The 26,037-nt window shown below is 41.7% G+C and overlaps 1 protein-coding gene across 1 annotated transcript; it reads right to left on the bottom strand.

The window, feature by feature from the left end:
• Nucleotides 1–6,366: 6,366 nt before the first annotated feature.
• LOC147439468 (uncharacterized) lies at nucleotides 6,367–8,379 on the bottom strand. The gene has a single exon (XM_086485310.1). The coding sequence runs from the start codon at nucleotides 8,281–8,283 to the stop codon at nucleotides 6,541–6,543; it is 1,743 nt and encodes a 580-aa protein (XP_086341436.1). The 5' UTR covers nucleotides 8,284–8,379; the 3' UTR covers nucleotides 6,367–6,540.
• Between the last annotated feature and the right edge of the window lie 17,658 nt (nucleotides 8,380–26,037).

The raw sequence follows: 26,037 nt of genomic DNA, 5'->3' as shown, positions 1-26,037 counted from the left end.
TCTGTGTAGCCACCGGGTGTAGCCAGCATACAGGGCCATTTTCTCTCTCGTAAACACACACACACACACACACACACACACACACACACACACACACACACACACCTCCTTTACCCCCATACAACACCCGCTCCCTCTCTCTCCCCCATTCTCCTCTTCCCTCTCTCTGCGCAGCAGGCAACCAAAAAAAAATAAAAAATTAAAATTATAAATAAATATATAAATAGCTTATACCCCCATTCCCACGCACACCCTTGTCGTATACACCCACACACATATACACACACACACACACACACCCCCCTATAAACACACACACACACACACACACACCCCTATAAACACATAAACACATACATACACTACCCCACACATGCATGCACATATTCGAAAAAAACACATGCACGACATACGCACACATCAAAGAATAAAAAGAACGAAGGAATCAACATCATCAACAAAAAGACGGCCAAGTCGTGCGCCACCGACACCGAAACAAGGAAAGGCGCCAAATGCATGCCCCGGTCGACCCCGAAAATGACGAAGATGCTACATCGACGCACCAGCTAAGGCCGTCGTTCACCGGCATCGCATCCACGACGCCCTCTTCAGTGAAATCCGTAGGTTGTCATCATTTTTTCCAGTTTTAAACCAAATCTTGTAAAAAAGATCCCAATTTGTAAATTATTACCTCTCTATAGGTGATGGCCACAAAGGCCCACCTAGGAGTTTTCCTTTATAACATTCCCCATGACAAAGCAAGGGTCAACCATCCAGGGCCCACTGTCTTGCTTTGTCTCCCCTGATTAGAACCCCTAATCTAATCAGATTACCCTAATCTAAAGCAGCCAGTACCTATAAAAAGGCACTGAGAGGTCACTATCGGGCGGGGGGGGCGCAACTTCATCAGAGGTCAGCACTTGGTAGTCTTTTGGTGGGAGGGATTGGCAACATTTGCATCACGAGAGAGGGGACTTAGTATAGAAATTTTCTTTGGGAGCTTACACTATGTAAAGAAGCTATGTCTACATCTCGACTCCAATGGTCGGTACACATACACTCATGTTAGCAAAGTCTCGGTGTCTGTGAGTCATCTCTAGAGAATGAACTATTAGGCTCACTATCTCTCCCTCTATCTCTCTATCACCATGATTGCCACCTTGCCGAAAATAGTTTTCCTTCACACCCCGAGGGTTTTCATCACCTCTGTGTGTGTGTGTGTGTGTGTGTGTGTGTGTGTGTGTGTGTGTGTGTGTAGAGTTTGTGATATCTCCAATCACCGTTGTCTGCGTCCTAGACACTCAAAGCTAGGTGGTACCCCCTGTTCGCTTCACTGTGGCTGGCTTGCAACGTGCATCGGCTCCTGGCGTTTTCGAGGCCGTCGGGGTCCATGTCGCACTTTGTGCTCGTCATTTGGTGCCCCCACAGCAAGTCTAAAAAGACTCCATTATTAAGACCAAAGCTCTCGAGGTGTGCACAATATCCCACATAGTAGGCTCAACAAAACCGATAATAGATCCCAGTCCCACTTACCCTAATATAATTAACAAAATCAACCATTAATAGGCCACTTAAGGACCTCTCTTCTTAAGCAAGAAAAGAGAAACCTAATGCTCTGATACCAATGTAATGGAAATGGCCTATGAACTTTGAGAGTAGCGGAATTAGGAAATTAGGTGAAACACTTTTGAGAGATTACTTTGTGAGCATAGCGGGTGAACTTAATTGATGATAGCAACGTAAACATGGTACTTAGTTAACTTGGCATGAACAATACTTTTGCAAGAGAGAGAGTTTAGAGAACATGACAATAGTTGAGGACCGGATTCATATGGAGCCGGTCCCCCCTCTAATAGGCATTTGTACTATACTTTCTCCCATCAATGGTAGAATACAATCTTTGTGTTCCTTGTGACCTACTTGATGCAATGAAGATGGAAAGCTTCATGCATCACAATCATAACATAAACTTGTAGGCATTTGTATTATAGTTTCTCCTATCAAGAGAGACTTGGTACAATACAATATTTGTGCTCCTTGTGACCTACGTGATGCAATGAAGATGGAAAGCTTCATGCATCACAAGCATAACATAAACTTGTAGAAAGCATTAACTATCCTAAGCCTCAGTCCTAAGGCCTCAAACACCTTCGAAGGTGGAGAGAGCTAGAAGGGAATGAGGATAGGGAAGAGGAAGGAGAAACATTCCATAGGAGAAAGAAATAGTTCCTCACTTATCATTACTCTTCTTGCTAGCATACATAATAGCATAGTAATGAAGATGGCAAGCTTAAGCATTGAAGCATGTTTGGTTGGATTTGCATTCCATAGCCAAGAGTGTTGGTGTAGGCTTTCACTCTCACAAGCTTGGAGAAGGAGGTGGTGTTCCTCAACTTTCACCAAGTGAGAATGGCCTTGCAAATGAGTGTGTGTGTTGTGTGTGTGAATTATGTCCCCCTAGCGCCCCCCTTCCTTGCTTTGGGCAAATTTCTACATGCTACAAGCTCATTGGACCCCTCTCCCCTTAGCCAATCACATGCATCATGAAGTCAAGCACATGGGTAGTCTTTTGACAAGTGTCCTCCTTACCCCTTAGAGAGAGAGAGCTTGAAAATATCTAAATATTTGTTAGATGGAAGTAGAAGCTCATTGGACCCCTCTTTAGCCCAACCAATAGCATTTAAGCACACCATGTGGTTAAGCTTAGTGAGAGTCTGGCATGTGTCCCATGTGCTCTTTTAGAATTCCCCTAACTTTGAGATTTTTATGCATAGGAAGTTTCTCAAGCAACTTCCTCATTAAGTGTGTAGGTTCTCTTTTTGACTCAAGCATCTTACCCCCCATGCATAGGAAGCTTCTCAAGCAACTTCCTCATTTTAAATGTGACAAGTACCTCAAGTACCTTAGTCATCAAGCATGACAAGCACCTTAGGTGGAGTTCCCACCTCAAGCACAACCCTAACTTGTTTAAGTTTAGGTCGGGTTCCCACCTCAAGCACAGCCCTAGTTTGCTTAAGTTTAGGTCGGGTTCCCATCTCAAGTACAACCCTAGCTTGCTTAAGGTTCCTACCTCAAGCACAACCCTAGCTTGCTTAAGTTTAGGTTGGGTTCCCACCTCAAGCTCAGCCCTAGCTGAAGTATATCCCCCTAGCAACCCCCTTCTTTGCTTTGGGCAAAATTTTTACATGCTACAAGCTCATTGGACCCCTCTCCCCTTAGCCAATCACATGCAGCATGCATTCAAGCACATGGGTAGTCTTTTGACAAGTGTCCTCCTTACCCCTTAGAGAGAGAGAGAGCTTAAAAATATCTAAATATTTGTTAGATGGAAGTAGAAGCTCATTGGACCCCTCTTTAGCCCAACCAATAGCATTAAGCACACCATGTGGTTAAGTTTAGTGAGAGTCTGACATGTGTCCCATGTGCTCTTTTAGAATTCCCCCAACTTTGAGATTTTTATGCATAGGAAGTTTTTCAAGCAACTTTCTCATTAAGTGTGTAGGTTCTCTTTTTGACTCAAGCATCTTACCCCCCATGCATAGGAAGCTTCTCAAGAAACTTCCTCATTAAATGTGACAAGTACCTCAAGTACCTTAGTTATCAACCATGACAAGCACCTTAGGTGGAGTTCCCACCTCAAGCACAATCTTAGCTTGTTTAAGTTTAGGTCGGGTTCCCACCTCAAGCACATCCCTAGCTTGCTTAAGTTTAGGTCGGGTTCCCACCTCAAGCACATCCCTAACTTGCTTAAGGTTCCTACCTCAAGGACAACCCTAGCTTGCTTAAGTTTAGGTTGGGTTCCCACCTCAAGCTCAACCCTAGCTTGCGTAAAGTCAAAGGACTTTTAACACTAACCATTGGAGGTTTTTAATGAAGCTAACCCTAAGATCTTTTAAGCTTCATTAGTTAACCTTGCTCTTTGGCAGACCATCTCTTATTTGGGTCCGTTTACCATTGGCCCCGTGTTGAGATAGATACGTAAGCACATGTCTATATTCTAACCCTTGTTCCCGTTTATTATCCCATATTAAATGATCAGTTTAATATGAGAAAATCATTTGGGTTGGCTAGATATTAGACATTTGATGACACACAGACACTCTCTCTCTCTCTCCACTAAAAAATACATACACAAAAATTTTATGCGGACATAGTCTCTCTCTCTCTCTCTCACACACACACACACACACAAGTAAAGATTCTTCTTTCATTTGAGAAAAGGGAGAGGAATAAGATTTAGATTTAGCTAAATAGACGCAAAACTCAAAACTCTCTCAAGCTCCACGCGCTGGTACGTGGTGTTTGAGGGAGTTTTGTTTTGATTTTCTCCTTTGGAAAAAGACAAGTGAAAGACGTCACTTTGCAAAAGATTAAAAGAAAGTCAAGCTTTAAAGGCTTCGAGCTCTAAAGTTTAATACTTTGAAGTCCAACGTTTGAACTTAAAAGGAAAATTCAAGTTCTAAGACTTGAAGTCTATCCTCATAACAGTCTCCTTTTTAATCATCTACCCAAGGCTCTACAAAAGTTTAAGCTTCATAAAACTTGGAAGCCTCACATTTTTGAAGCTTCACCGATTGCAAAAAAAAAAAAAGGGACTTCTTGATGACAACATGAAGTGGATGGTGTCCATATTGTAGGGTCCTTTTTTGTGCTCTTCGCACCCATACACCCTGTTCATCAAAACATAGCCATAGTTCTCATAGTTTCATAATTAATCAAGAGGCATTTAATTGTGTGTGAGAGAGAGAGAGAGAGAGAGCACCCTATATATTCTAGAACGGAAAATGCAAAGAGTGCATGTGTGTGTGTGTGTGTGTGTGTGTGTGAGAGAGAGAGAGAGAGAGAGAGGAAATAATAGAGAACATGCTACTCCACATGAAAAAATAGAGAAAGAGATGATAGAGCACATATTGCATATGCCACAATAAGTGGAGAGAGAGAGAGAGAGAGAGAGAGAGATACTAATTTTAAGAGTAATTATAAACAATACCTTTCGTGGTTTAGATTGTGGTCTTCAATTTTGTTGACTCTTGCTTGATTTAAGTCTTGCTTGGAAAGTCTCGCTTGAAGTTTGAAACTCCTCGTCTTATCGTATGCTAATGTGTCAATAGCTTTTTTATATTCTTAAATAGAGACATGTACATTCTTAAGCTTGATGATCAAACCTTGTTTCGTAACCATATCCTTATGTATTGAGCTATTTAATGTCTAGATTATATCTATACGTCTATGCCATGAATGGAACACTGATCTACCACATTCTTGCTCTTTCCCTTCATGACATCAGAATTTGAAGTATTATGGTGACTAATCATTGTACTTTTGGGCAATCCATAGCATGCACGCACACATCGGAGAGATCAACTCTCTGATTACAGATAAGCACTTGCAAATATGTGGTTATTATCAGAAATATAGCATAAACACATGCATTATGCAATGCTCTTTAAGGTAGAAAGGTCTGGTAAGCAAGTATACAAGCTAAACATGGCAAAACCAACACATTTCAACAGCAAATATGCACATATTTATGAAATAAAGCAGTTCCACAACTTCTGAAAGAAGCTAAGCTTACATGAAAATGGAAAGTATGAATGTGTAGTGTACTCTCAAAAGCAAGGCCACAATTTCTGCTCCTCCCATCCCCATTGAAGGAAAATTGCTTTTCTTATCACTGTAAAAAAGCATTCAAATTGCCATATTCTCCCCAAAAAACACGACATGATCATCGACCTGGCTAGCCAAGGGAGTGAATTAGCATGCCTAGGTGACACCTGCCAGTTTGTATTCGGTCGGAGCAATCCTTTATTCACAATTGGACGTTTCCAAAACTTGCCCAATCAATGGCATTGGCTGACCCGGCATATATTGAATCAACACTGGACCACAAAACATTTCCACGTATTTTGTGAACTCCTTAAGCCAGCTTCAGTGACACCAAGTGCCCAGATAGACATGTATCAGTTAAGTACCTAAGGGACTTTAAGGTGCAATATTTGTCCCAAAGTTCTTTCAAGCCCAAGTGGCATCTACCAGGAGGAACATGAGCTTATCTGAAGAGAAACTATCACAAAGCCCAGCTTAACCCTCTGTATGTCCAAAGACACTCGGCGATTAAAGCGATGACTTCTTGCTAGAAGTAGAGAAAAGCCTCCTAGCTAGTGAAGGAAAGTTTCCACCAGCATAAGGTTACCAAAAGCTCAATTTTTTAAAAAGCCCGTGAATAGCCTTGGAATGCTCTTTGAGACTTGAATCCACATCACCAGCAAAATCCATAAGAACAGCCAACCTAGAGATCACCCATAAAAATCTTTGCTCATAAACACGTATCAAATCCTGGAGAGAGGGAAGAAGAAGCCCCAGAAAGAAATAACACAGAAAACTGATCTTGAAAGATGAGAAAATACTGTCGAACCTGCCCTCCTCAAGAAAGGGCACTAAAACCTATTCCATGGGCTTCGCTCACATGGTAGGTTGCAGTAGCCAAAAAGACACAGAGATAATATGTCCAATGCAAATTGGGCTCAATATTTTACACCATCAGAATTTCTTCCTCTTTATAAGAAACATGATACCAAGTACTAACAGCGATCCGGTGGACATAGCGGCCAGGGATACAGACACATCTGCTAACCTCTTTCTCTGCTTAACACTTGTACTCAGTTCTTTGATTTCTGAGATCAAAACTCTCGCACACTTGCCTTCCTCAAGTGCTTGCTTGTTGGCCAATGCAAGGGCTTCCTCAAGCTTGTGCACCTTCTCCTTGAATAAATCTATCTCCTGCTTTGATGATACAAATGCCTCATCTGAACATACTTTCAAACGCTCAAGCTTGTCCTTGAGAGAAGCCTTGGTTCTTTCCAAGGTAGCTCCCTCTTTCAACAAAGTGTCCACTTTAGACTGTAGGGAGATGATCTGTTGCTGAGAATGGTCAGCCGACATTTGCAGATTAGCTGTTGATACGGTCATTGCATCAAACTCATTTTGGAGGGCTTCACCCATCCTCTCTACTTTTCCGAGCGTCGTCCTTAGGCACAGCTTTTCCTCTCTTTCTAGCTCTAGCATGCAAAACGACTCCTCACACTCATCACGCGCAGCAACAAGAGCATTCTCTAGCTGCTTGATTTGTTTCTCAAGATCAAACCTCTCTGCTATGCTGGCTTCTTGTTGTGCTTCCAGGCTTTGGATCTGTTGCCAGGCTCCTTCCAACTGCATTTGAAACCCCTCTCTTTGCAAAGACCTGCCATCCAACTTGTTTTCTAGAGCCTCTTTAATAGTTAGGGTCTCTGTGACCTGCTCTCCAGCACTGGCAAGAGTACTCTGCATGCTTTTGAGCTCGTTCTCGAGACACTCTTTTTCTGTCTGCACTACCTTCATGACACAATGTAGGTCAGAATTCTGTCTGTGCAGCAACATAATTTCTTCATTCAATCTGTTCTGTTCTAAACGCAAAAGCTCCATTTCAGACTCTAAAAGCTGGCGCTTTTCTTCAGCCAATGCAAGAGCATCAATGGATGCCTTCAGCTTTTCGTTTGTTTCCAGAAGCTTCACTTCACACTCTGAAACAGTGTGCTGCAAGTCATGGTAGGCCACACAAAGGGTCTCCTTGGCTTCAAGAAGGCCTAATTTTTCATGACTCAGCTTTGCAAGCTCTTCAGCAGTTGCTTTCAAGTCAAGCTCAAACTTGATCTTTTGCTCTTCAAGCAAGGTTTTCTCTACAATGAGGACATCTTCGCGTGTAGAATTTTGCTCAAGCTGAATTTCAACAGACTTCAACTTCTCACGCAGCATAGAATCCTCAGACCGTAGGGAGCATACCTGTTCAAGCAGCTGTTTGTTAAGATGTTTCAGGTTGGCAATGGCCTGTGCACCTCCGTTCTGGCGATGTGAACAAGTTGGACTTGAGCACAGATCAGGCTTGTTCTTTCCATTAGTGCACTTTGCTATGACCACCCCATGGTGAAGCCCTCGATGGCCATTCATACATTTCTCCGATGTTTGGGCCAGGCAGGAGTTTTCAGCAGGCACACCGTCGCTAGCCGTCCTTGCACGTATATCACAATGGGGAGGATTATCAGCAGGAGAGGCTTTGCTGGATGCTCTTGTATCAGGCAGCACTTCACTGAGGAGGTTTTCCTTGCCGTTTGCCAAATGTTTTCTGTCGGAAAGCTCTCCATTAGCGATTACGTCTTGCCTGTTGTCTGCAGAGGAGGTGAGAGGGAGTTCGCCATTGGAGCTATGAGTGGAAAAACCGTGGTGCTTCCTCTTGTTGTTGGAAGGCATGATCAGAAGAGCCCGCAGCGGAGGGGGCAAGTTTGAAAGCCGTTAAAGAGGGAAAGCAAAGGAACCCTAAAGTCTTACCACAACCCTAAAGTCTTACCTTGTGGTAAAATGGAAATACAACTAGAGGAAAGGATGCCAATGACAAACGTAATTTGCACCCTAATCAAGTTGGTTGCCCGTGCTTTTCGGCCTGCTAAAGCCTTAGAGACAGAGCGCAAAAAAGGCTTACATTTCCTTGCTTTCAACAAGTGTCCTCAATATTTAACCGATCGATGAACCGTTGTCAAGAAGTGCATAGTGCGATTAGGAAAGCGTCGGGCCTCTTACTGTGAGGATTCGTAGCAAATTCAAGCAAGACGTAGATGATTTGAAGCCAAAAACACACTAAAAATGAACAAAACTCCAGTCATGAAAGCTCCACTTTAAAAATGAACCAAGATTAACTCAAAACTCTTGTGTGTGTGAAGATTAGGTGTAGCCCAATTGCACAGGTGCAATGCTCATTTGATCGGTTAAAAACCATAAATTTACGCTTCAATTCTTCGTCATGACCATTTCATGGAAGCTTCAGTACTTCATTGGAGAAGCCCAAGTAGTTCTTTGAGGAGGGGAAACCCTAGTTGGAGGCCTCACAGCCTCAATCATGTAGTGGAAGTAGCACGGGACTGCACTAGCACCCTGTAAAGGAATGGCTGTATCTTCTTGCTCATGTACCCAAACGAGCTCATTCTTGGCTCTAAAATTTTTCACACAACTTACGAACGATGACACCGTTGTTGATGTTGCATTTTGAGCTATTTTTGGCCATTTTTAGTCCAAAAATATCCCTTTTTGTCCGTAAAAAGTCCAAACAAGCTGGAAAAAATCCCTAAATTTGTGGAAAAATCCCATTGGCCTCAAATTTCATGTTGAACCTCATTTTCCCACTTGGTAAGCACTTTGGACACGTCTTTTATGCCCGCGCACGAAACCTGCTATTTTTGACCGAGATTGCCCGCATTGAACTTTCTAGGCAAAATGAGCATGCCACTTCGAAACACTTGGCATTTGTACATTCCTAAAGCAAAACATGCAACGGTGCCATGTCCCTGACCTCGCTTGCCTGGCAAGGTATGCAACCATGGCATCCGTTTTTGCATATATCACACTATGTACATCATAACATTTGGTCCCACCTAACAAAAACATTGAGAGTGAGGTAGATATTGTAATTTCACCAACCGCCCATCCAATTCCTGTGGGGCTAGTATCCACTGTCACAATTACATATCTTCCACATTCATAGTTTGCTTTCCCCAAAGTTGGAGAGATAAGCAACAAATTCTTTAATTTTCTCATGGCATGTGTATGCATTTCTTCCCATTGAAACTTTTGGTTCTTCCTCAAAAGTTGACACAAAGGCTCTGCTACATGTGCATAATGTGGAATCTAGATAACATAAAACATGCATGCACCCAAGAACCTTCGAACCTTAGTGACATTTATACATTTCTCTTTCATTCTCTGAATTACATCAATCTTTGCAGGACAAGGCCTTCTACCGTCTGGCCCACACATATGTCCTACAATAAGCACTTCATTGACACCGAACACTGACTTTTGGCCAAACAAGGTAAGGTTCACTTCTTCCAACCTTGACAAGATCTTATCACAATCATTGATATGGTTTGCTACATACTTGCGGCACCCCCTCGAGTCCAGAGCCACTTCTATATCACTTACATCACATCCTTTGATTGGCACACCATCAAGGAAAGGCATTGTAGTTTGCGGTATGGAGTCGCGTAGGACTTTGTTAATACCATTCATCATATGTGCAGCTGAATGAGTCGCCCCTTGAGGTAAGGTGCACATCCTTACTAAACCCAAGGGTGTCCTCATGGTAGTCAGGTCCCTGCTTTCCATTGCTAGTTAGAACTGATCACACCCTGAGTACAAATCTCCCATAGAATATATTGCCCTTCCTACAAATGCCTCTGCAAACTCATCGACAACTGGCCCTATACCCACATTTTTTATTTTCCCCTTATTTATAGGTTGCATATCCTGAATAAAGCGTAAAGAACCGTTTCTCTTCAGAACTGTGAACCACATGTTTGAATATGGAGCACAAGAAGGCTCCAAGATAACCATCTTGATCTTTTCATTAAGTAACTCAATGAGTTTTGGCAAATGAGCCTTTGGAATAGAAATAGGCCTCAAGTTCCAAGGTACATGAGGGATAGTGAAGATCACCATAGGAGCAACAATGGATGGATCAACACACCCTATCTGATAAGGCTCAAATGCAAAAGCTTTTTCGTGTTTGGCAAGCATGTCTTCAAAGCATATCTTTTCATCTTTTGTCAAACTATCCTCGCAACCAACATTTACCTCCTTCAAAGAATCTTGTGTGAACTTGTGTCCAATCTTGCTTGGGTCACGAAGGCTAGGTTGCAAAGCAGCTTGTTCCATCTTATTTGTGCAATCTTTTGGTAGAGGTAATGCCACTGGTTTCACTTTCTTTGCCATGGACTTATACTTAGTCTCCACTTGTACATCAACACCTTGAGCATTTTTGAAATCTTCAATGACCTTGTATATTTCTATTGAGCATACTTTCACGACCTCACTTCCCATACGCAAATTACAATCCACTAAAGACTCCAAATCTTGCATAGTATCCACAAATGGACATTCATCAAACACACGTGCAATGCATTCATCATCTTCTAGCAAACCATTCATCTTCAAACCTCTTTGTACAATATTTACATGTTGTCGTTCACCCCGCTTTAAGTCCTCACACTTTGCAAAAGCAATAGATCCATAGTCTGCTAATCCTACAAAACCTGTAGAAAATGTTTCCTTTGCATATATATCATTGCGAGAACTTTTCTCTTCTTGTACCATTGCAATCCAGCTCTACAATGGTACATGGCCAAAACCCCTCATATCCCTGTAGTCCTTGAATTCTTTGTTTGTCTTTGACAAGGGTTGCTCTCTAAGACTTTCACGATTCCTTTCATGATCCACACAAACAGTAAGGAACTGTACTTCATGCTTCCCATCCCTGCTCCTTATCCTTGCATAAGCTGACCCATCGCCCATTACCTTGGTTTCCATGCGAGTAGCATTGATGTATGGCTGCCCAAGGATAAGAGGGTATGTAGACATCTCCTGTACAAAGAAATTTTGGTCATCTTTCACATCCCCTGTAGTCGCCTTAACATTTGGACAAGCTCCGTACATCTCCCCTGGTGAGTTGTTTGCTGCACGAATCATCCATCCATGATGTATATCAATTGGCCATTTTCCTTTTTAATAAAGACTCTTTGACATGAGGTTAATCTCTGACCCATGATCTATCAACGCAATGTATGGCTCTTTTAAGTCTCCCACTTTTACCAGGGTCTCAATAGTTACTCTTGCCCAGTGACTCTTCAAGTAGTAACTCTTGTGAGTGGTCTCAACTTCATCTTCATCATCCAAGAAGCGAACATGTTTTACTCCTCCCCTAGACTTATAGCATCCAACAATAGTTCCATCACCTTGTTCGCCATAGACCTATACTCCCTATGCATTTAAAGTCTCTCCTTCACCCTGTACATGGATAGATTCAGTAAGAGACTGTCGCTTCCTCTTTATGATATCAATTATTTCTTCATGAAATTCCCACTTTGCTATACCAAGGACCTCACCCAAGGTAAATTCCACCTTACTGTTTAGAATCCTCTCTTCCAAAACCTTTTTAAGATCCGTTGTTGCCTCTATATCGGATTGTAGTTTGTAGGCTGGACCCTTTGCTTTGGATTTTGTTGCATCCTTCTTTTTTTCTTTAGAGGCTTCTTGCATAGGCACTTCGGGGATAGGCATCTGCTGCGGGGAAGGTGATCTAGGAGGCACTGTGTCATTTCTGCCTCCACTCCTCGTCGCCCGTTTTGAAGGTCCCTCATCCCTATTCTCGCACCTACATTTCTCTTTAACAATGGCCTCATTTGCTTGACATTTGGCAATGTATGCATGCAATGACAAAGAGTCCACAGGGTCATTCCAACCTGTTTCAAGTTGAATGCAATCTCCAGCTTCATGTAAAACTTCTATAGTCATTTTACCCTTCATAGCAGACTCTATAGCGCATGGCCATAGCTCTCCAATACCATTAGATTCCTCTTCTCCAACTTTGACTAATCCTTTTTTCTTAATAGGATCCACCTTCAACTCATACGCAGTTGCCTCAACCATTGAGATGGCATGGCTAGTAGCCATGTCCTCAACTAGTTTCTTCATCCCGCCTTTCCCAAAGTTTGTCACCAAGAGCTTACCTGTTTCACTTAAGTGAATTTTTCCATCCTTTAAGAAAACAAGCTCCTTTGTAAAAGCGTCTTTAAAACTTTCACAATCCCTCCTTCCATGGTCAGTACTATCACACCATATGCATTTAGTTACAAAGCCTTCTCTGTTTTGAGGTCTTTGCCCTGTAGATTGTCTTGATGGTTGTCCCTTTTCTTTTAGCCTTGTAAGCTTGAGCTTTAGCTCTTGCGTTCCCTTGACAATATCATCTAGAATGGACTTGTCACTCTTTGGAACCACAATAACAGGCTTTATGGGACTCTCAGGAACACTTGGGACTTGAGTAGGGTTGACTATCATCTTGTCTCTTTGTCGTCGTCGCTTAGTTAGCAGCGAAATGGCGTCTTCAACTTCATTCCAATTAGTCTTTAAGCCTTGTTCCGCATCCTTATCCTCAAGTAGTAGTTCTAAGTTCTCTTGAATCTCTTTACCTGCGGCCTGCAAAAAGAGCTATGTCTTCTCCGAGTTTGGGGTAGCCTTTTTAGTCCTTGAAAGTTGATCATAACGGCGTTCGAATTCCCTTAGCAGTTTGATAGGCGAAAGCCCCTCTTTTGGCCGAACTACCCACTCTAAAAAAGTCATCTTTGTTACCCTTTCAGAGTCCTCCATGAAGTACTCTTCTTGTAAGGCTAACTTGAATGCTTCCCAAGTTGCCCCATGCTCATTTCTAATTCCCCTTACATGCCCTCTGATCTTGAGAACCACAGCTAGTTCAAAACTTTGCACCATCTCTCCTTTGGGCACTCGATGTAGCTCCATCTCCTTTACATAACCACAAAGATACTTTGTTACATATTTACCTTTAAATTGGTCCATTTTCTTCACCACAGATTGAAGCGCTTTGGTTGAGAAAAGCTCCCTCCTTTCTGCAGCTTGCTGCTGCTGCATAAACACTGCAAAAGCTTGAAACATTTGCATTGTGACTGGATCAAACCGAACCCCCTGTTGCTCTTGTTGATCCATAGCTTTAAAGCTTTAATTTGAAACCTTCAATCAAGCTCTTAAATCCTCATCCTAGCCTACTTCGCATCGGGTTCACCAAAAATGTGTCAAGAAGTGCGCAGTGCGACTAGGAAAGCGTCGGGCCTCTGACTATGAGGATTCGTAAGAAAATTCAACCAAGGCATAGATGATTTGAAGCCAAAGACACACTAAAAAAGAACAAAACTCTAGCCATGAAAGATCCACTTTGAAAATGAACCAAGATTAACTCAAAACTCTTGTGTGTGTGAAAATTAGGTGTAGCCTCACTCCCAATTACACAGATGCAGTGCTCATTTGACCTGTTAAAAACCCTAAATTTTCGCTTCAATTCTTCGTCGTGACCATTTCATGGAATCTTCAACACTTAGTTGGAGAAGCCCAAGTAGTTCTTTGAGGAGAGGAAACCCTAATTGGAGGCCTCACAACCTTAACCATGTAGTGGACTGTACTAGCACCCTGTAAAGGAATGGTTGTATCCCCTTGCTCTCTCATGTACCCAAATGAGCTCATTATTGGCTCTAAAATTTCCCACACAACTTAGGCAACGATGGCACCGTTGTTGATGTGGCATTTTGAGCTATTTTTGACCATTTTAAGGCCATTTTTAGCCCAAAAATGCCCCTTTATATCCGTAAAAAGCCCAAACAAGCTAGTAAAAATCCCTAAATTTGTGGAAAAATCCCATTGGGCTCAAATTGCATGTTCAATCTCATTTTCCCACTTTGTAAGCACTTTGGACACGTCTTTTATGCCCGCGCATGAAACCTGCTATTTTTGGCCGAGATTGCCCGCATTGAACTTTCTAGGCAAAATGAACATGCCACTTCGAAACACTTGACATTTGTACATTCCTAAAGCAAATTAAACATTCTTTAATGTGGTAAAACATGCAACGGTGCCACGTCCCTGGCCTCGCCTGCCTGGCAAGGTATGTACACGCTTACAACCATGGCATCTGTTTTTGCATGTATATCACACTATGATGTACTATGTACATCATAGCATTTGGTTCCACACAACAAAAGCATTGAGAGTGAGGTAGATATTGTAATTTCACATTATGAACGGGCCACAACACGACACCGTATGGATGTTTGATTCAGTTTTTCTAAAGAAAGTGTTTTAATTGTATTGAGGGTTATGATCGTGGGTTGTAAGTGACACGTCTATGAAGGTTCATGGACCTCTAGAGGACACGATTGTGCAAATGCATCGAGCACCATATGCTATATCGCCAATGCAGTTTCATTTAAGGTGAGCGTGGGTTGTAAGAAGCAAGTGTTTGCGAGTCTACAAACGTTCATGGACAATGGTCTAAGGATTTTAATGTTGATTGCTTAGCTCTTGTTCATTGTGTTGAGTTTCCTAATCTTCCAATGCACTCTCAGTCCCATTTGGCATTGATAGGCTCTCAGGTAGGAAAAGTGTTAGGAGGTAGACCTATGTCCCGTCCTAACAACCTCAAATGTTGATTGAATAGATGCAGATTTTGACCTCCCTAGCTTCATAGACATTTATAAAACTGATGGGAAACACTTGAGAAACATAATGGAAACCTTCGCCTTAGGGGATCTTTGTGCCCCCAAAAGTACACATATGTCAATTAGGGGGTAAGTAGTAACTACTACCATATGAAAGTTCATGGCAACTGTCAAGAACCATATTTTGGCAAAAGAGACCCTAACTCTGAAAACACACTCAAAACAAAGAAATAGGACAAAACCTGCAAAAGCTTAGGAAATTGATTAAAACTTGGGACTTTCCAGCTTTCAGTGATCCAAATTAAAAAAAGGTTGGGCATTAGCATCCACAGGGCTTAGACAACCAGCTTGCCAAGTTTCATGCCAAAATGTGTTGTCAAATATGGATCACGATCCATGTACCTTTTCATGATTTTGGACTGAGATTTGAGTAGTAGGTAGTTGGGACCGTTTGCAACAACTTTCCCAAAAGGCATATTAGCAAAAAGTTGAAAAAAGCTGGTCAAAAGTGTAAAACATCAGAAACCGGTCAAAAACCGCAAAGTAGACACAAAATTCCACTTTTGATTGGCAAAAAGTGATCCAAATCTAAAAATGTTTTTAGAGTAGGCTATTTGCAACATTGGGAAATTTTGGAGGTCATTTGGAGGGCCTTATTGAAGAGAGAGAAAAGAAGGCGCAGCCAATGAGCAGCAACCTTACGCAACGTAGAAATCCATGGAAAAAAACACAAAAATGAAAGAAAACATTTTAAAATATTGAGTTTTGTCCCATTTTCGTAAGGTAACTTCCTGGTGTCACAAAGTAGGGCCCATTGCTGGTAGCCGTCAAGTTCATGACACTTGACTACTGATTGATAGCTAGTTCTCTCCCTTCATTAAAAGATATCCACTACCTTTATGAAAGGCTTTCAAGCCTCATTCTCCCTCCATTTTACCTATGGCTTCGTCTTCTACCCGCCCAAGAAGTTCTAGAGGTTGCTCTACACTGTCCCCAACCAGCCTCACCATTAGTGTGCCAAGAAGACCATGTAGTAGCATAAGCACTATCTGAATCTCAAACTCTCTCACTACAGATAATAGGTGGAAAGAGCAGAGGGTAAGCAAAGGTTCTTGGGTTCTTATGCAGCCAAGAAGGAGAAAAAGCTCGAAAGCAACAAACATATTTTGTTTTGCATGGAAAGCAAGAGTTCTGGATTTTAAAGTCGAGGTCGGTAAGAAGACAGTGAAAGAAGTCTTTGTTCAACATGTTTTCACTCACTCTGATGTGATTGCTAATGGCGGTGATGTCTCCATGGTGCATAATTCACGGTGCAACTGTAAGTTAATTATTTAGCACTCCTCTATGAATGTTATCTTAATTTCAAATGTGAATCTGCTTTTTTCTTCTCTTATCACAGGTATATATTTAGGTTATAAAGATGTTTGTATTTATTTCTATTCTATTACATTCACAGATGTTTATCCTTTGTCATATGAGGAATGAGAGCCACTGGAGTGCATTATAGGTCTCATCTCTGTGCCCATGCTCATATTGGAGTCTTGCAATATGCTGGCAGAACTAGCAAAAGCCTGGCAGATGAGGGTATTTTCTTCTATGACCATTTCTACCAACTCAATTAAAGGAATCAGAGAGGAGAGTTGGTGAAGGTTCCACTACCAACCAAGTGGAACTCCGTGGATTGGCCCGTTCCCGACACAACAATGAGTGAGGCATTGAGGAGCAGGCTCTATAGGGATGTTCAGAGGTCTCTCCAAAACTGTGTACCCACTAAATTGGTGAAACTTGCAAATTTTTGTCCTATTGGTCTCTTCATTTGAGTTATTTCATACCTGTAAAGAACATGTTGCTAAAACAATGCTGCTCTGCAAATCATTTGATTCCCTCTTGTGTGATAAGCTTCTTGATCGAGGGTGGTATGTGAAAGAAACAGATGGCATATGTTGCGAGATTGCTCTTGACACTTTGATTGTCAAATATATGCTTACGACACAGACATTAGTAATCTCCTTTTGGTACATGCGTTCTCACATTGTTGAAGGTTGCTAATGATAGCCGTTTTTTGGCTCTCCGTAATTGCCATAGTGAGTTGCCCCACCCTACCAAAATCACCTTAACGCTGCGGCTATTCTTACCTTTTCATTGTACATAGGCGTGTGTGAGTTAGGGGGCTTTTCCCATATCTTCTTAAAACCCTCAGTTAGCTAGTCACTAGGCTAGTTGAGCCCAAAAAATAAATAAATCAAAAAAATAAAATATATTATGGCCCATTTTTGTGTAAATATTACATTGTATATATGGCCTAAATATATGGATTTTTATAATTATTCTGGTATTTTATTTAAATATTTATACTTAGGTGTGTGTTTGATTAAACCTATGTACACCTTCTTTCATTCTCTTACACCATAAGTATATTTTTTGCCAATGTGTACATACTCTAACCTCATATTTTTCTTTTATACAAATCACTCCAACATTTTCACCCTCACCCTCGTGAAAACAAAAAATTGATTTCTACTCATTGGTCACGTTTATTATATTATTTACTTGCATATCTTTTCCTCTTTCACCCAAAATAATACAAAGAGGGACCATATCATATGATTCCAATATCTTTTCATATCCATAATTCCTTCGTATTTTTTTAAATTATTTTTACTCATTATTCTAACACCATGTGCTCATTGAGCTAAAATCCATGAATAGTCCATACACTAGTCCCACCATGTATATATTGCTTTATTCACCAATAATCCTCCTCCATGCATGTGTAAAGGGAAACTTGGATGCTTTGCATTATGATATGACAAAGGAGGGGCTCACTCTTGGATGCATTGTACAAATTCAACAAAGGAGGGGGCCACTAAAAGACTTTTGCAGGTATAAAAAATAGGCTTTTTGGTGAGATTTTTGGCACCCATCTCCACTCCGAATTTGGAGCGGTGGTCAAAAGAGAAAACGTGGAACAAGAGCTGAATAATTACCTCAAAAATTTTGGTGATTTTTGGAGCAACCACCGGTGAGCTAGTAATTTTTGAGTGGACCCCAGTCTGCCCACTTTTCTCACAAGTAGCCCTTAGTCTTCTCTCACCTCTTTCCACACTTCTACACACACACACACACACACACACACACACACACACACACACACACTCATTCCTCTCAATCCCTCACTCAAACCTGCACCTTCAATGGTTTCTCTCACCTTCTTCACCATTAACCTCCCCACTTACTCCCATATCTCTCATATGAGCTCTCCATGTACATACACCATCTCTATGCCTCTCTCTATTATCTCCAAAGTACAATTCCATCTTACCCCTTATATATATACATAAATTCAGCATGTGTACCATGCTTAACCTCTGTAAATCAAGAGATCTCATCAACGGAATTACCATTTTCATCGCGATAATCAACCTTGGCGACGGTGGCGTAAAGAAGAGAAGACGAAGAAGATGATCAATAGTCATTTTGGGAACCTACACAAGTAAGTCCTTCTTCAAGCTTCACCATCACAAGGATTTCCTCTCTTCATTCAACCACCCATCCCATTCTACCCATTGTAAATATATCATTAACTTTTTAGTGATTACTAACACTAACCACTAACATACTAACACAAAATAGCCATTGACCTAACCATAAAAGACGCCTCACCTCAAGACATTTGCATAGTAACTCTCTCTCTCTCTCTCTCTCTCTCTCTCTCTCTCTCTTCCCCCTTACTTAAAACTCTACTTTCACCTTATCTATCATCAATAATGCTCTCTTTTGAGCCCACATCCATGAATCAAGCAGACAAAGAAGGCCCGCAATGTTTTGATATTCAAAAAAATCATAATCCTGATTTGTTAGCTTGTAAACTAGGATTTCCAATAATCTTAATGAGGGGTCTCCAACTTATAAATAGGCTCCTCCCCTTCTTGTAAAACAACCTCCAATATCTCACATAGCACCCCAACACTCTATGCGTGAGGAGAGACTTAGGTGTAGCAACCACTTTGTGAGCTTCACTCTTGGTGTGAGAGAAGCTTTCAAGCTACACATTGCAAGTGAAAGAGCGTGAGGTCAAAATCTCAAAACCACTATTGTATCTGTTCCTCCATCATCAATAAATTGAGGTTTGGTGCATCAAAGGCGTGATTCGGCGTTCAAATCTTCGTCCTTCCACTTGTGCGATACGGTTTAGTGAATTCAAGGTGACTCGTGTATTTTGAGTTCTATCGTTTGATCTTGCTTTAGAAAATGTTTTAGTGTGTTTTCATTGCCAATTTTGTGTCCATTGTAAGAGGGTATTGTGGTGAGAGGTCTCCCACACCCTAAGACAGTGTGTGTGTGTTGATAATGTTTAGAATTCACTAAGCATTGAGTGAGTTTTTGTACAAGCTCTACGATAGCAACATAACGAACCATCTCCATTTGCAAGTCACAAATAAGGTATTACGCAAGATCCATTCCTCTCTCTCTTCCCTTTGCTCTAGCTCTCTCTAGTCCATTTTGTGTGTGTCTTGGTGTGAGGTTGCTTGTGTGTGTGTGTGTGTGGTGCATCTTCTTGGTTGTGACAAAATCTCTCTTGCGTCCTAGTTCGCATAACATAACTAGGTGGTGCCCTTTCACTTGTTTGGCTGTGGGTTTGTTGTTGCTGTTTCTTGCTTGTGGTTTCCCAACCCCAATTGAGCAGCACGGGAGCCTTGAGGGGTGTTTAGAGGTCGCCTTTCTTGTTGCCCGCCCCGGACCGCCTCCATTTTGGTGTCTCCATTGAGGAGGGCTTGTGTATGTTTTTGTGTAGGTTCAACCTTTAGCATAGTCAAGTAGGTTGCATGAATCACGAGAATTTGTATGATCCTTTTATTCTCATTGCAAGGCAAAAGGTACACATAATTGTTAGTACTAAGCTACAATTTCAACGTGTAATTCGTAGAATTTTAGATCCCCTTAGGTTGGCAGAGATAAACGCATCAGTAAATCCTTTTATTTTTCCTCTCATTAGGTACGACGTTAGTTTGGACGTCTATATTTTTGTTTTGTTTTAAGAATTAGGTCATGCATAGATCATGGATAATGGCCCAGGAATAGAGGTTTTCCCCTTCCATTTCACTCCACACATTAGAGTAAACATTGCAATTAGTAGAAAAATCCATTTTGAACAATGTATGGTGTTCATGTTTGGTGCCCAAAGAGTAGGAGAAATTCTGGCGTCACCAAACCCTGTCATCCTGCCTCTTATTGATTATCATAGGTCATTTGATGTGAATATTTTTATTTTGTTGTAGAATAGATTGCAATTTAGAAAATATTACTGTGTAAATCTTTAAAAAAAAAAAAAAAAAAACGTGTTATCACCTTGAAACTGATTCAATGGAGGCCCAACGCCAAATGTCTGGATATCCTCTTTTCTTTGGAGAGCTTGGAGAGGATGCAGAATTATTTTTAGCAAATTTCAAGATGTCTTGTCATATCAAGAGGATAGTAACTGATCAAGAACGCGTAGAGATGTTTGAAGTGGTCCTTAGGAAAGATGCTAGCACTTGGTTTGACTCTTTGCCTGAGGAAGTTAAGGGGAATTACACAGAAGTTTTGAATCGTTTCAAGAAATACTTCTTTGATCCCCAAAACACTCAAAAACTATGGCAAGACATTGTTTCTCATAAGCAAAAAGACTTAGATGACTACTACTTGTACAAGCAAGAGTTTCTACGTCTTTGGGCTGTATGGGTGAGAAATGTTGCTAACCCTGGTGATGGTGCAGAGTTCCTAAAGAAGGAGAGGTAAAAGTTGAAGCAGGTGCACCTGCTACCTTTGATGCAGCTGAAACTAGGGCTGCTGAGAAATATAGAAAACTCAAGTGCTTAACGGGAGAGGTTCCAATAGAAGGTCTGAGACCCAAAGGTAAGTCACAAGGATCAACATCTAGGGAGCTTCCTGAGGTAACGGCGGAAGTGATTGAGAAGTTAAATGAATCTTTAAGCAGCCTGTCAATTCACCTTGCACAAACTGTAGGTCCCAAGGGACAAGCAAAGAAGTCAGAAGAGCGAGAGCTACCACGACCTAGGAGAGTCTTGCAATGTTGGAATTGCGGAGAGTCTGGACATGGGATGTATAATTGTCCTTGGCCCCGTGGGGAGCCAGGGAGACCTAACTTGAATTACCCAGTGATGAATGCAGGTGAAGGAACTAGTCAACAACCACGGCTTCTACAAAGGCCAAATGGAGCAAGACCACCTCCACGAGGAGTGGAAGGAGTTCCGCCTTTGCCAGACCCAAATGTGCATGTGGTAGAGGTGACAAATTCCAATGAGGTTGACCTGGAAGCAAATGGCATTAAGCGTGGCTGAGGAAAAGGTAAGGAGAAAGAAGGAGTTACGTCACAAAGTGACCATGGACGAGAAAAGAAGGCAAAGGAAACCAAGGAAACCAAGAGGACGCGACGTCGTATTAACCTCCAAGACTTTCCTCTTGGACATGGTATGGCTCCATACAACTTGTTGGAAGACATGAGAGGTAAGGGTCCTGATATTTCATGGCCTCAGTTTCTTGCATTATGCCCACAAGTTAGGAGGGATTTAACAAAGGCAGTTAGCACTAGGAGAAAGGTAAAAGAGAGCGTGCCTGTTGTAAAAATTGTACAAGCTGAAATGAATGAGGATATTACACCGGTTCTAGATTGTTACATCAAAGGAAGATTGGTTAGGAAAGGTCTAGTGGATGGGGGTGCACAAATTTGCATCATGACAGAGGGACTCATGCAAAGACTAGGCATGCACATCCATGAGACACCTGAAATCAAAGTGAAAATGACAAACAATAGCAAGGCTAGGTGTGTAGGCATTTGTAAAAATGTCTTTGTAGAGGCCTTTGGCATTAAGAAGGCGGTGGATTTTTATGTTATGTCGACCAAGGGAAGTGGTTATCCATTTATCCTAGGAAGACCATGGCTAATGAAAATGCGAGCTTTGCAGGATTGGGAGAGTGGAAAGCTAATTTGCAAGAATGACAATCATAAGAAGGTTGTCTTTGACATGAAGGAGCAACGCCAAGAGGAGCTCCATGAAGAATCATCTCAAAGTGAGACGGAGGAAGGCTGGACCGATAGCACTTCAAAAGGAGAAAGTAGCGGCAGCATTACTGAAGAGGAGTCTTCCATCGAAGTCATGGGGGTAAGGTTTAAGCCAAACAACCAGGAGACCTCTTGCCCAGGTTTGGAAGAGGTAGGTTCCCAAGAGAGCCAAAAAGTGGAAGATGAAAGAATGCTAGAAAATATGTTATCTACAGCACTTACAAAAGATGAAAGAGAGGAGCTCAAAGGTGTGTTAAGGAAATTTCCTAGGCTTTTTGCTAAAGACTACACCGATGTGCGTGGAGTAGATGCTGTTCAACACAAGATTGAGTTGAAGCCAGAGGCCACACCTAGGCTCAAAAGCTACGAAGGCTAGGAGTCATTAAGGAGCAGGCTCTACTTAAGAAGGTAAGAAAGCTTCTAGCAGCAGGTTTCATTTATCCAGTGGAGAATTCAGAGTGGGTCTCTCCCGTTGTTGTCACTGCTAAGAAAAACGGCAAGTGGAGGGTGTGTGTGGATTACCGACCACTCAATGAGGCAACAAAAAGAGATCACTTTCCCCTCCCATTTCAGGATGAGATACTAAATGAGGTAGCTGGTCATGAGAAGTACACTGTGTGTGATGGCTACTCGGGTTACTTTCAAATAGGTATCGCATTGGAAGATCAGTTGAAAACAACCTTCATCACTCCTTGGGGTTGTTATGCTTTTAGAGTCATGCCATTTGGCCTGACAAATGCTCCTGCAACTTTCCAACGTTTCATGAACATGGTGTTTCAAGCATTCTTTGGAAAGTCAATCATGGTGTTCATTGATGATTTCTGCATTTATAGCTCAAAATCATTGCATCTACAAAAGGTAGAAGAAGGTTTAAAAAAACTTTACGACATGGGAGGTCAACTCAACCCCGACAAGTGCCACATAGGTGAGGATGAAGTGATCTTGCTTGGTCACAAGGTTTCCTATAAAGGTATTGAGGTGGATCCAGCAAAGGCAAAAGCTCTCATTGAGCTACCATCACCAAAGAGTCTTAAGGAGGTCATCTCATTCATTCAAAAGGTGAAGTATATGTCACGCTTCATTCACTTAGCCTCGGAGTTACTTCACCCTTTGCAAAAGTTGACACAACAAGTAGAATTTGCATGGTCTGAGGATCTTGAAGAGTATTTTTGGAATATTAAAGTCATTCTGTCAGAGCTACCAACACTCATGCCTCCTTGTTGGGAGTACACATTCTTTGTTAGCTCTAGTGTTGGGAAGGAAACGATTGGTGCAGTTTTATTACAACAAGATCCCCACAGTACCAGGATGCGACCCATTTACTTTGCTAGTAGGGTCATGAATGCTTTGGAGAGAGGCTACACAGAAGCAGAACTCATGATGCTTTCTCTCATGTTTGCAGTGAGAAAGTTTAGATCCTACCTGCTACCAAAACCTTTTGTAATTCTCACTGCAGAAAATTTGTTCCCTTGGGTGTCATCTCAAATGAATCTTAGTACTAGGATCTCAAAGTGGATTATGGAGTTGCAAGAGTTCCAATACTCTTTCAAGGTAGAAGATAGTGTGCGTGCACAATTGGCAGGGATCCTTACTTAAGGGTACATGAGAAGGAGATTATGGTGCCTGAAGTAAAGACCCTACCATTGCCACCACCTAAAAGTATTCCTAATGCTTTTACCTAGTTCTTTGATGGAGCTTTTTGATGAGTCACAGGAAAAGCAGGGGGAGGGCTAGTATTGCTCAACCCAAGTGGAGAGGTGGTCATGAAAGAGAAGGTCAATCTACCAGGTTCAACTAGCAACAATGAAGCAGAATACGACACACTACTTCATGGTTTGAAGATGTGCATTGGCCAAGGGATACAACGTCTCATGGTAAAGGGAGATGCACTTCTCATTGTTAAACAGATTTTAGGCATTTGGGCATGCAAGAATGAAAGCTTAAGGATAAAAGTTCATGCCATTCGTAGGATGTTTAATCAGTTTGAAGAAGTGCAACTATATCCTATTCCTAGGAAACAAAATGAAGATGCCGATTTACTTGCACAACAAGTAGTTACATGTGTCGAGAAAGAAGTGCAGGTCATCATGGTGGCAGCAGCTGTCAAGCAATCGAGATACCAGGGATTGGAGTCATCGGCTCCCATTATTGGCTACATTTTGGAGGGCGAGTTTCCACAAGACTTCACTAAAGCTCAGAAAAGGAGACTCATGAAGAAGGCAAGTTTCTATCTCTTCCTAGAAGGCTCCCTCTATCAAAGAGGGAAGGATCAAGTGTGCAGAAGAGTACCAACTATCGAGGAAATTCCAACCATTCTAAAAGGTTTGCATGAAGAGGCATGTGGTGGTCATTTTGCCCAAGAATTAACTGTGAAGAAGATTTTGCTTGCGGGGTATGTTTGGCCAAGTTTGCATGTGGATGTTCAACATTGGTGTAAAAGCTGTCACAATTGTCAGATAAATGGAAATAGAAGGTTGGTGCATGGCCCGAGGCAAATAGTGCTTGCAAATGGACCCTTTGAAAAATGGGGCATTGATGCTATGGGTCCTCTACCTAGAACAAAGAATGGTAAACTCTACATTCTAGTGGCTGTGGACTACATGACTAGGTGGGTAGAGGCTCAAAGTGTGGCAAGGGTAAATGGGAAAACAGTGAGCAGGTTTGTCTACACTAATATTTGTTGTAGATTTGGCACACCTCTAGAGATTGTTTTGGATAATGGTCTGGGGTTCAAGAAGGGTTTACTCACAGAAGTTTGTGAAGAGCTTCACATTCTACATCGTCATAGCACACCATACTACCCACACTCAAATGGTTTGGTGGAGAAGGCTAATGGTGTCATTGCAGGAATCATTAGAAAAATGGTGCAAAACAAGACAAAATTATGGGATGACTTCTTGGATGGTGCCTTGTGGGCATATCGAACCACATATAGGGAAGCCACGGAGTTCACACCATTTCACTTGGTCTATGGTCAAGAGGCTTTGCAGCCTATCGAGCTCAACATTCCAACAATGCGGCTTCATGGCAAAGGTGCACAAGATGATCAAGAGGTATGGATGGATGGATTGACTTCTTACGTTAGTGGAGCTTGAGTGGAAAAGAGAAGCAGCTTACGAGTGCTACAAGAGGAAAGCCACACAAGCGAAAGAAAAGCTCGACAAGAAACTGAAGGACAAAGGCATCAAGGAAGGAGAGCTTGTGCTAAGGTATGACAATCTACTTGACAATCATTTTGATGTCAAGTTTGAAACTAGATGGCAAGGGCCATACATAGTCAAGAAGGCTTTCAATTCAAGTTACTATCAGCTTATGGACTTGAATGGTAAAGAGCACTCCAGGAAGGTAAACGGGTATCGCTTGAAGCCCTATTTGAGTCGCCTTCTACCAAAGGATCTACCAAAGATCTGTCAAAAGGCCGTTGTCTCATATAAGTATTGTTACATGAAGCATGAGTGTAACTCCAACCAAAATTTTGAGGGGCCAAACAATGAAGATCTCGTCAAGGACTCTGAAGCACTCTCTTTGGAAAAGATGCTCTATGATGGTACATGAATATACCATCATCCTGGGGGAGGGCTAATGATAGCCGTTTTTCGGCTCTCCGTAATTGCCATAGTGAGTTGCCCCACCCTTCCCAAATCACCTAAACGCTGTGGCTATTCTTACCTTTTCATTGTACATAGGCGTGTGTGAGTTAGGGGGCTTTTCCCATATCTTCCTAAAACCCTCAGCTAGCTAGTCACTGGGCTAGTTGAGCCAAAATAAATAAATCAAAAAAATAAAATATATTAAGGCCCATTTGTGTGTAAATATTGCATTGTATATATGGCCTAAATATATGGATTTTAATAATTATTCTGGTATTTTATTTAAATATTTATACTTAGGTGT

This window comes from Adiantum capillus-veneris, chromosome 16, assembly GCF_014529385.1.
Source record: "Adiantum capillus-veneris isolate H3 chromosome 16, ASM1452938v2, whole genome shotgun sequence".
Taxonomy (NCBI): Eukaryota; Viridiplantae; Streptophyta; class Polypodiopsida; order Polypodiales; family Pteridaceae; genus Adiantum; species Adiantum capillus-veneris.
The sequence above is the reverse complement of the archived record's forward strand: the minus strand, read 5'-3'. Positions and strand labels throughout refer to the sequence as shown.

What these genes read in the sequence shown, in the direction of transcription:
- LOC147439468 (XM_086485310.1), bottom strand. Translation starts at nt 8,283, where the DNA reads ATGCCTTCCAACAACAAGAGGAAGCACCACGGTTTTTCCACTCATAGC.